Source organism: Anopheles coustani, chromosome 3 (genome assembly GCF_943734705.1).
Source record: "Anopheles coustani chromosome 3, idAnoCousDA_361_x.2, whole genome shotgun sequence".
Lineage (NCBI taxonomy): Eukaryota > Metazoa > Arthropoda > Insecta > Diptera > Culicidae > Anopheles > Anopheles coustani.
Genome location: NC_071288.1, coordinates 79,592,082 through 79,603,759, shown reverse-complemented (window position 1 = coordinate 79,603,759; position 11,678 = coordinate 79,592,082). Strand labels below are relative to the sequence as shown.

Here is an 11,678-nt window from a genome sequence, read left to right as displayed (position 1 = left end):
CCTGCTCTCCCTGTCTCTTTCTCCAACCCTTCCAGTATGGAAAAGTCGATGGAGCGATGTGTATTCCAGTGACACACAGCATAAAAAAGAAACATCTGATGTTGGCACAATGCTTGTAGAAAAAAAAACAATGACCCGATGGTGGTCATTAAAATAATTTGATTGATTTTTTTTTCGGTCCCATGCCGTCCCTCGATGCTAGTCACATTTATTTCATACGCACACGGATTAAGGTTTACATTGAGTAGTAATTATTTGTTTGCCATCCCAGTGCCGTATTGAACGCATTTTAATTTATTGCTGCACTTCCGCTGTCCGGTTCACCGCAGCTGTTTATCAGCAGCTGATCGATCGATGGCGCCGGGGTTGGGCTCTTCGCTTCCGGTTGGTGAGAAATGTATCCCTTTGGCAGGTTAATTTTTTTGTTTGTTTTAATGTGCCCCAACCGTTCCGACCCATAACTAGGTTATGGTTGATTGGTTTGTTATTTTTATTACCCGCGCTCTAAATGTTTGCATAATGAGCGTGCTGATGTTTCTAACGACAGGAGGAGCAAAAACAAAAAAACCACAACCGACAAAAAACCTTGCAACATTTTGTAAGTTTTTTAGTGCATGACAATAGCCTATGGCTTCACGCGATGTTGTGATAAATAGTCACCGGTGGTTGGTAAAACAATAGTCAGTTTTATTTACCCGCTCGACGCGGCGGGTAGGGTTTCCAGCGGGGATCGCCGCGGTGCGGCATGATTTGATTGATTTTTAATCATACCCACTAATTTAATTGCCCCACGCAGGTGGTCAGCCTTTTTTCGCCGAAAAATATGTTGTTGATGAATAGAAAATTAATGCTTGCGTTCTGATTAAATGCCACGGGGTTTTTCGATCAGATAATGCTTGCCAAATCGACCTCTGGGAAATGGCTAATGTATGTAAATTTTTACGGTACATGATCAATTGTACATTAAAAACCTTTACGGAATAGGAATTGGATGATTTATTGATTTATATGGAACTTCAAACAAACCAAATCTGGTACTTGGAATCAGGTGAAAACCACTGAGATAATTCAGAGCTGCTTCGGTTTGAATTTTGGGCAGGAAGATAAGTTTTCCCTGACCAGTAATAAATAGCATGATTGATTTATTCAACCGGGGAATGAGTGTTGTGATGGTTTTATTATTAGGATACATGTCAATCAAGGATTCCGGTTTTCCCCAGAAGCGTCCGTGGGCAAGCTTCGATAATTATGATTTATTTAACCTTCCTGCAATTCCAGGTCCCAGGTTCCGAATCGTCCCGCAACATCCCTGATGGAAACGTACTTCGGTGCAGTGGTTGGCATTAGGCATCAGGCAGTATCAGCAGCATGATTGATTGATATCCTAACATCGCACAATAAACAGGCAAGTATTGTCCCACCTCCGGGCGGGAACTTCATTTTCTGCCAACTCATACGCAACGAGGAGAGGTACGAGGGAGTAAATTGACAGGATCCAGTGCTCACGCGATGCCAATGTCCCGGGTGGGGCCGTCCTCGATCTGCGAGAGAAGATTTCATTCATCAAGGAAGGATTTGCTTTTATTGACATTGTATGATTTCATCGTTCGGCCGTTTTCAGCCTGGAGTGAGTATCACGCAGAGTGAGCATCCTCGAAGCGCTGTTTGCGAAACGAAATGGTGATTTATCAGTTCCGCGTACGTGCTCTTGTGGTGGGATTTAAATTTTTATATTATATACCATCGGAAGCGCCAGCAGGTGGTAAACAATGTCCCAAAAGAAATGTAAGGCAATTTAAGTGAACGACTTCAATTAACATCCTCTTCGGCCTCGTTGGAACATTGCGCGTAGGAAATGCGAACCGTCGGTTGGGCGCAGATGGTTTTATTTGCGTCACTTGTGGAAAGCAAACGTGGGCTTCCCTTGAGCTGTGGCTTTTCTCGGTGAAGAAATTTCGGTCAATAAAATAAAATGAATCATGACCATGAGTGCGTGGCACAGCACTCCGTGACGCACTCCTCGAGGAGTGCCGAAGAAGTCCGCTCATAAAACGATTAAGAACGACACGTGCCCGACGGGAGGACGTTGGGAAAACGCAGGAAATATTTCACCCGTGCCCTTCGCACGCCGGGGACACACGCCAACGAATGACAACGCTAACAAGGGGCCGCTAACGGGGACACGTGCACCGAACACGCAGACCATCCGTTTTTCCCGAGCGCGAAGTCAAAAATCGGCACCTCTGAAGGGAAACGTCGGAAAGACATTTCCAAATCCATTTTCCCTTTGTTCGGTCCGGTGGATTGTGGTGGCTTTTCCTACCTTCTCCTAGGGGTAAGAAAAGGGTAGGAGAGGTCCTTGCTGACATGCGATATTCAATTAGAAATTGGACAGAATTTTCGCGGAGCCGGCAGGTTTTTTTCCCTGTTTTTGGGAGGAAACGGATAATTTGAAGTAAAAGAAAGTTCCCTTTCCCTTTTTCGGTGCGACCTACAATTGTGTGACCCAAGCGGGCACGCCACGCTGTCGACGACTTTAACTCCCACCCATCGACCGGAAAATTGCCCTTTCGTGAGCAAGATTGCGCCAAATTAGGGAAAAAGGTGCGCGTGGAAGCGAAAAACCTACGCGGAAGGTAACCTTTCCAGCTTTCCATCGCCGAAAGGACAAACTCGAAACCAATAAAGTCGAACGAAAAATCGTTGCGTGCATGCGTGCATATGTGTGAGTGTGTGTCACGGTGGGTGTAGCCTTCCACCCGCCCGTCGCGTGGAACGAGCGATGTTGTATGTATATGCCTTTAAATTGACCTTTTTCATGTCGTGGTGGAAAAACAACACCCAAACCGGCTCGGGTTCTGGCGCTCGACGAGGGACTAACCAATTTAGTGGTCGTCAGACGTCTAGACGTCCCGTTGGCCTCGTCGGGTATCATTAGGGAAAACGGCCGGATGACGTGGCCCGAACGCAACGGGCTCTAATGTCCTTCGGTGTGGCCATTGTTGGCCGGTGCAGTGCTGCAGTTTTCGTGCACTTCTGGAGGAGAACCCTGTGTCCTACATCGACGCCCCGCGGGTGTCTTTTCCCCTTGTTTGGGCTGAGCTCCGCTCACTGTAACGATGCGATCAATTAAATATATGGTATCTTACCGATTGGCAAGTTCGAAATCCTTCTCCAATCTCTGGGAGCGCACGTTCGGCTCGACTGCAGGACCCTCGTACAGGATGGCACACGCACGACTACCGTGGCAACTGAATTAACTATTCTCTGATGAATTGCGTTTTTGGCTCGCATCCATCGCACCGTCCTTAGCGTTCGAGCACGGAATTACTCCCGTTGGCGTGACGGGCTCGTTCGCCCACGGGGTGAAGAGAAAACTCAGGAGCGTCCTTTCCAATCCATCGAAACCTCTTCCAAACGTAGGGTAGCCTTTCGGGTGCATAATTTACGTTTCACACACGAACGCCATGTGGGATGCGTCAGGGAGCAACTGACCTTCGCCCGGTGCGTGCACGATCCCTAAAGGGATTTTGCGGCCAGACTGCAACACTACCACCGACACGCTAACAACAAACGAACGGCAGGATCCCGGTCCGGAGCCTCCAACCAGGGACGCGACGACGACGAAGGGACGTTGTTGGCGCTCGCGCGAGACTTGTGAAGATTAATTATCAGTTTGTGGCCACACCGGGATGGAACGCCGGGAAAATCGCCAACCTCCTCCGATATCCGTTTTCCGAACCGATGAGCGATGGTGTATCTCCCTCCACCTCCTCCTCGTGTTTGTGCTGATGAAATATTTGCTTTGCTAGCTTCATTTTGAAGAATCGATCGAACGACGGCAAACCGACCGGAAGCTTCGTGTGGGAGAGGCGTGTGTGGGGGAAGGGAGGGGGGGGGGAGAGAGGAGAAAGGGAAAATTGCCAGAAGCCTCCCAGAATACAATTTTCACGGTACGGCGTTGCAAGTTTGTGCACCAAACACGAACGCATACACATGATGCCGAGGAGATTATTCACCATGGCGTCGAGTTCTTGCGTTGCCCATTGAAGTTGAAGCGGTTCCTTCCTCCATTCCGGTGAAGGAACTGCAATGTAGAATGATTAAAGCTGCACCATATCGTCCCAAGCAGATCCGGCCTACCAAGGAAATCGATCGGGCCAAGCAATCACTTGTGATTAGAGAACGTAAAATCAATTGCATTGCTTGATCGTGCGTTCGGGAGCAAGTCATTACAGTATGTCCCATAAAAAAAAATGGATCCAACAATGGTGCTAGAACGTTCACAGGCCTTAACCCGATCATGTGCCCAAGTTGTTTAAAGCAAAGAATTCAAGCCCGGTGGGAGGGAAAAAACAAATAAATAAATAAATAAATAAATAAATAAATAAATAAATATATAAATAAATAAATAAATAAATAAATAAATAAATAAATAAATAAATAAATAAATAAATAAATAAATAAAAAAATAAAAAAATAAATAAATAAATAAATAAATAAATAAATAAATAAATAAATAAATAAATAAATAAATAAATAAATAAATAAATAAATAAATAGTTTCCAAATTCTCTGGAACATCCTCAACCTTTTTCGGCGATATAAACTTGTCTGTACGTGTGTTAGACACGGGATCGACGATGAACATTTTTTGATCAGAGAAGGCGATGACGGTTTTCTTTTATTTTAATGTTCACACCAAATGCTTCGGGAACTCTAGCTATAGTTGTTTGATTCGGTCTGGTGCAAGAAGACGGTTTACTCTGGACAAACATTTTAAGTCATGTTTGATCCGCCGATTCATGGTAGATTTTGAAATATCGGTTTCTTTAGCCAATTTCCGGATCGGTGTGATACGATTTTGCCTCACTTAATCTCTCATTGATCTGATGACCTTCGACGTGTGAGTGGATGGCTACTTCCTGGTTTTCAGAGAGGTAGTTCAACAAGGAGTGAACGATACGGTAAACAGTAGTCAGGTGGCATCTCACAATCAGCAAAATTTGTTTTACGTGTTTTTAGACGTCCAGTAAACAAGTCACAATCTTCTTTGCGAACAATTTTCTACACTTTTTTACTCGAGAACCACTGTTTTGATGACATCGTCTCAAAGTTTACTGCCAGATGCATGACCACGGTAAAAATAACGTTTAAAGTTACCCAAAAATAAGCATTGAAAACATTCGCATTTTATTATGGAACTTACTGTACACAATCTATATGAGAAAAACCAATCGATGGATGTGTTTTTTAAATGTGTGATATCAAAACCAATATACTCAGAGAACAGAAGTAACAACTAGCTTATTTTGACAATTTATTCGTAATCGCTTTGGTTTAGTTTTACAGCGTACACCTTTCCCATCCTTCCACCGTTTTAGTTAGCCTCCACCCGTGCCTCCGTCGGGCGACGGATGCCACGTTCTACATACACATTATTCGGTTAAACAGTTTGTGTTTCAGCTAGCACGAGTGTAAGAACGAAACCCGCGGCGGCGGGGTTGGGTCGGAAAACAAATGAAAACTCTCAAACTAAACATTAATCAACTGGTTAGTATTGCTGTGGTGATGCAGGCGTGACGATAGGATTCGCGTCCTTCGCTCGCGTTCGAAACCCCATCCTTATTCAGTTAGTTAGTTTTACAGTAAATGAAGCTATATACACGTTCATTTTATAGTATAGTTGATTTTTCGATTCTGGTTTCTTTTTGCCGTCTTTTATACAAATTGTTTCTCCCAGTGTGGATAGTTTTTTGTTCTGTTCCAGTATGGTATCACTCTTTTCTTTCTTCCTTTTATGATTCGCTTATCTGAAGCACCCCCGTCCTCACAACAAATGATGATGATATTTACAGTTTGGTTGGTTGGTTGTTTTTTTATCCTGGAGCGATGTGGCAGATATTGTTTCCCCTTTTCTCGCGGAATGTAATGAGCTTCCGGCTCGCTATGGCGCAACTATGTTCGCGGGGAAGAGTGTATTTGATTTAGGGTATTTATTGCTTTTTTAATATGTTTGCACTAGTGTGTGTGTGTGTGTTATGTTTCGATTCGGGACCTGTTTTTCGTTTGCTAATGCAGTTTGTGGTGGCTTGCTGGTGTTTATTGCACGCTCAGCCCAACGAAGGTCGCCAGGGAGAGCAGCAGGAACGATTCGAACAGCGCCGTGCCGGCACTGCGTCCCACCTGGCGGTGGTTGGTGGTGGGCGGTGTCTGCTGGCCGCTGCGCGACATCTTCGCCTTCAGATCCACATCGATCATGTTGGTCGACTCGTGATCGTCCATCGCCGGCATGTCGATCATCTCCGTGACGAGGTTGGTGTGAACGGCACGGCACGTGTCGACCGGCTTCCACGACTGCGTTATGTTGCTACCGTACGCTTCCGCTTCGCTGCCCTGAAAGGAGACAAAAGCAAAAAAGAAAAACCAGATGAATAACCGGGACAAGAACTACCGAAAAATAAAACCACCACTCGGGAACGGTTCGGTTAAATGTTTTTTCGAATTGAAAATTTCGTCACGTTCCTCACGTCGGTAAACCCACTTTACTGTTTAAATGTTTCGCTCGTGTTTTCCCCCACTTGTTCTTCTTTTCTATTTTTTTGTTCGTCCACCACTTGCTCGCCAAGTGTTCGGTTTGGTGGAAAATGATACCACTCATATCTGCCACCGGGACACGTTTTCGGGAAACCAAGAAAACTCGGAACGGCGGCGAACGCAGGCAGGGTCGGGGTGGATTTTCTGATAAAACATGGAACGTTCTGGTCATTTGTTCCAATTCGTTACCCCAACTGCAATCCCACTCGTGGGGCGGTTTTTCCCGGGGCATCGTCGGGAGAGTGAGGAAACCCGTGATGGAAGTTGCATCGTGCACTTTTCACTTGTGCGGTTCGCATTTGATGCTGCGTTTTCGACGACTGGACGTTCGGGAGCGGGGGAGGAAATGTGAGTCGAGATAATGTTGATGATATAGTTTTGGGCAAGCTCGAGGCAGCGAGTGTGCGGAAAGTGCCCTTTTTGCGGAGAATCGTTCCCATTCCGATGATGCTACACCTTGTTTCGGATCTAGAAGCATTCTCTCAGAAGGGTTCCTTGCGTCGGACGGGCAATGTGAAACCGATATCCATCGGATGAAGGATCCAAAACACATCCGTCCATCTTGCAGGACGCAAATGGGGGCGAAGGGGGCGAACACGAGGGTGGGAAGGAAAGTTGTTGGATTCTTTTAGCTCCACCCGTAACCGCATACCAATTACCAAAGCCATTTTCTCGACGAAAACTGTATCCTTTCCTTCATGTTCAACCACCGTTTCTGCTAACGAGAGTGATACTTGGTTTTTGTAGTGTTCCATCAAAGGAAGGACATTCTCAAGAAAGGTTTCTTCAAGGGAAAGATGTTGTATTTTTTTACAAGCTATATCGGGAAACAGTTGTCAAGAATTCCACTTCCCCAAAATGAGGATTAAAATTCTCTCGTCTTAAGGAGTCCACCTAAAATCCACAAACGTTCAAAGATCATAATTGGCATTCGAAATAAATTAACTATAAACGACGTTGTTAATCTAAACTCCAACCACCGCCTAACAGTCACCCTCGGGATGCATCTTAATGCAACGACAAAACCATTACAAGACGTCGGCAACAAAAGATGGGTAAAATGTAAAACTTCTTAACGAGCTCCTTGGCCCTATACTTCTCCGTGTTACTCGTCCTTTGGCGTGCAGAGTTTCCGACTGCAGTCACCCGTAAAAGAAGCGGACCGAGGGATGCGGATTTTTATTTCACCACCTCCCGACTTTTCCCGACATGCGAACGCTAAGGTTCCTTGCAAGAAAACGGATCCCACGCCGACGGCTGGGAAGGGAAGCGGCTGAAGAATAAGGATCAGCACCCAGACGAGCCTAGAACCGAATGGCATAAACAAACTTTTGCGCCTCAATTATTCCGTTTGAAATCCAGAAATCCCGAGCAGAAATGCTGCAAATGTAGCGGAGGGTTTGCGCTGGATGACCATTTGGTCAGCGGAAAAGGCCCAACGCTCGCTGCTTGAGAGTTTTTCTCCCTCGTTGAGGGGGAGTGGAAAAACAACTTGTGAAATGTGCGAACGTGGAAGGCAAATAAAAAAATTAAAAATTTAATATTCATACAAAGACATGGATACTTCTCCGGGAACACGAGGGAAGCAGGTGCTAGTGTACGAACGAGCGGAAAAACTGCGTTTTCCTGCAGTCGAGCTGAGATCCAGTTTAGTGTAGAAGCTATTCCAATGTGTTTTTATCTCAGCAGGCGAGTCGTCACGTCGTCTTACGTCACGTTGGGAGTTGTACCTTTCATCTCGTAAACGTAAGTGTCCTTCGAGCGTTACAGTTCCATCTATTATCAGCGTTTGTGTAATCGCTTCCCCACCCACTCCCAGCTTCAAACAAAAGCTTCCCTTTCGTACAAAAAGCGTTCATAAAGCAATCACGCACAGTTACTTCTAATCATTGCCATCAATGGGTTTATTATGGTCTCTCTGGCGGCCACCGAGAAGACCGGAGATAGAAAGACCTGAAAGACATCCGGCGAATGAGGCCTAGCAGGACATGTACGAGATTTTTTCATGGTTTCCTCCGCGCAATTTTGCATCCTAGAGCTCGAATTCTATGCCATAGTTCTTGTAAGTGTCTTATCTGATGGCTCTCCCTTCACTCTGCAGCTCATTGAACCTGCCTACGCAAACTCGGGCTGTGTACCGTATTCTAAATAGGAAACTCATGGCCACTAGAGCTATGCCTATGAAGTCTGGGAATGAAAAAAAAACACTGCCAGAATGAGTACACCACAAACGCAAAAAAACTGTCCCAACCATCCAAAACCCACCCTCTGGCGTAAGTCTGGTTGAAAAGAAAACCTACCACACTCACCACCACCGCCACCACTGGCTCGGGGAGCCCGTGAGCCGTTATCATCCCTTCAAAAAGGCCTACCGGAGAGTCCGGAGCTCGCACTAGACTTCGCCCTCGAGGGCGACAACAAAGGAGTGGAAGAGCGCGAGTGCTTTTGAAACAGACATCAAAGAGATGCCGACATTACAACATATCGAGCATAATGGTGAATGGGTTGGAAGCGCAGCGAGAGGCTTTACTCCTCCACGAAGGGCCGCGTCCTCTAGGCCGAGTACCGAAAGGGAAGTGGCACAAAGAAAAAATTGAGGAATCGGGGGTGTGTGTGTGATAGTGTGTAGCGAAAAACCCGGCCGTCTAGATTTCATCCTTTTGGGTTGGTCGCTCGATTCACGAGCAGTTGAAGAACGTCGTATCCGTCACATTATTTCACCTCATCTTTCGATCGATGCAGCATCACTTTTGAGTTTGTGTTGTTTTTCTTTCAAAAGCTCTCTCTTGGTAACTACATCAGACGAGGTTGGTACGATGGAACTACTTTCAACTGCAACTGCATCGTCAAGAGAGATCGTCCCATTTACACTCTATCGATTTTGTGTTCGCAGAAGACTGCCTCATTATCCAGGAGAGATACGAAGAGGGAAGGACCCTCTTTATAATGAGAGGTTTCGGAAAATCAGAAAAAAAGTTGTGTAGTGTCCCATTCAGGAATGTTTAATTAATATCCTTTACAATTTGTTTTCCAAAGACAAGTTTGTATTCAACCCAAAATTTGATTATCATTAATTCCGGCACGCTTTGTGCTCCATCCTCTTTCCAAAAAGTTACTCATAGGTTTGTCAAAAGATGTACCGAAATTCTCCTGCCAAAATTCAGAACGTGCTAAAGTACCTTCTTACCAAATGCCGAAAAAATGGAGGAAGACGAAAAAATGCACTCGCTAGCAAACAAAAGGCACAAACACTTCAAACGGGTGCAAAGGGAAAAGGGAGCGCTCGTACGGCAAGAAGGAAAACCAGATCTCCTACACCGCCGCGGTGACCGTGCTATCACGCAAAAGGCAATTTTTCAATTCAGGAAATCTCTTTGATGTTTGCAGTATGCTTGACATTTTGTGCTGGAAAAGAAAAATGCGACGGGATGAACGAAGGACGAGACAAAACAAATTGTTCGTGGGGAAAACGTGACAAAGGGAAAGAAAATACACGGGAAAGGAAGAGGAAAACAGAGTTTGCTTACAACACATCCCGCTGGAGACATGTTAAAGCAAAAGAGTTACATGTTTCCCATTTCGGCCGGTTGTCGGGTTAGACTATCTTAAACGGCGAGCGTTGTGAGAACAATGTTCAGGTGCCCACACTAGAACGCAGACTGCATCCGGCTGAGTGCATCGGCAGAGAGAAAAGTGGAGCAAACACCCTGTGAGGCAAACAAAGGATCAAAACATAAAGACTTCTACACCGATGGAGGGAAGTGCAAGAAAACTCTTTGATGTCATTCTCTTCGGCAGGTTCTTGAGCGTGCGCGGACACTTTTGCCAGTGGTGCGTTTGTCTCTCATTAGCGCCTACTAGCTCACATCTACTTAACCATGGAGGTGCATTTGAAAGCTATGGACGCATAAATGCTGCTAGTTTCCCGAATAAAAACAAAAACACACGTCCTCCATTTCTGATGTTTGAAGTAGAAAAATAATGTGTAGAACATAGGAAAACCGGCTTTAGAAAGTACATTTTGGAACACATTCCATTTGTTGGCTTGTGCTTTGATCTCGATCTTGATGAGCTTACTGCATTTCTTGTTCTTTGCTCAAGTGAAGTGCTACACCCAAGGCGTCCACCCACACATATGCACATTCAAAAGGGTCCTTTAGTGTTCGCGTTTTCTACATCGCCGCCACGCAGAGTGCACCGCGCCGTTGCAATATCAATTGACACTCGAGAGGCGCCAGTTTTCACGCGTGAAAATCGCATGGAAAAGTACTTCCGTTGAAGTGTTTATGCAACTTTGTAATAAGAAAACGCTGCACGATGTTTGCAAGAATGTTTTAAATGTTTTTTGGTTCATTTAAGGAAACGTTACCCTCGTTTTTCTTCAGAGCGAAAATGAGAAAAACAAATATTTATCCTAAAAAATAAACTACAAAACCATCTAGCGACGTCGGTCTCATTGCGGGAGGATTTGCTGCTCGCTGCTAAAGCCATTTATATCACTCGAAATCCGTCGCCGAGAATTAGACTCGTCCGTCCCCCAGGCGGGCGACAGTTTGCTGCCCCACGAGACTCGTAAGGATTTTCCTTCATTTTCCTTCATTTGTAAAACAAAACTAATACCATTCCCCCGTGGAAGGGTGGAGAGCGGGGTTTTGAGGAGTGAAGTTTTACCAGCCAGTTGGAGCGGATTAAGGATGGAGAGTGGAGGGGGCACACATACACGCACGCACGTACACAAACGTACACACGCTTCGTGTGGGAAAGCAATAAGAGCGTGGAAGTGGAAATGGTCAGAAGGGGCTCGACAGAAAACCGGCGGAATCGGCATGTGCACACGTGTTGATAGTCAGCTCCGGCTCCTGCTCGCATGGCATTTTCCCATTTTCCCGGGCATTTTCCACCCCCTCGTGGCCCATGGAATGTAACCCGGAATTAACGTCTCAGCGTGTACACGCACGAGGCTGGAAACTGAAAGCAAGAGGGAAAAAAGCGTACCTCCCAAGGCTCGGCAGGCGAATGCTCCATCGGGGAATTATACGTTATCATTATCATTTTGGGAGGGCTTATTTAAAAGTTTTATT

At 45.6% G+C, this 11,678-nt stretch overlaps 1 protein-coding gene across 1 annotated transcript in view; it reads right to left on the bottom strand.

Moving 5' to 3' along the window:
* Positions 1–5,320: 5,320 nt before the first annotated feature.
* The window catches only part of LOC131272081 (MOXD1 homolog 2-like), a 46,069-nt gene continuing 39,711 nt past the window's right edge, over positions 5,321–11,678 (bottom strand). Inside the window, exon 9 of the mRNA XM_058273699.1 lies at positions 5,321–6,396. Coding sequence (XP_058129682.1) covers positions 6,103–6,396 — 294 coding nt within the window. The 3' untranslated portion in view covers positions 5,321–6,102. The remainder of the gene's footprint in view (positions 6,397–11,678) is intronic.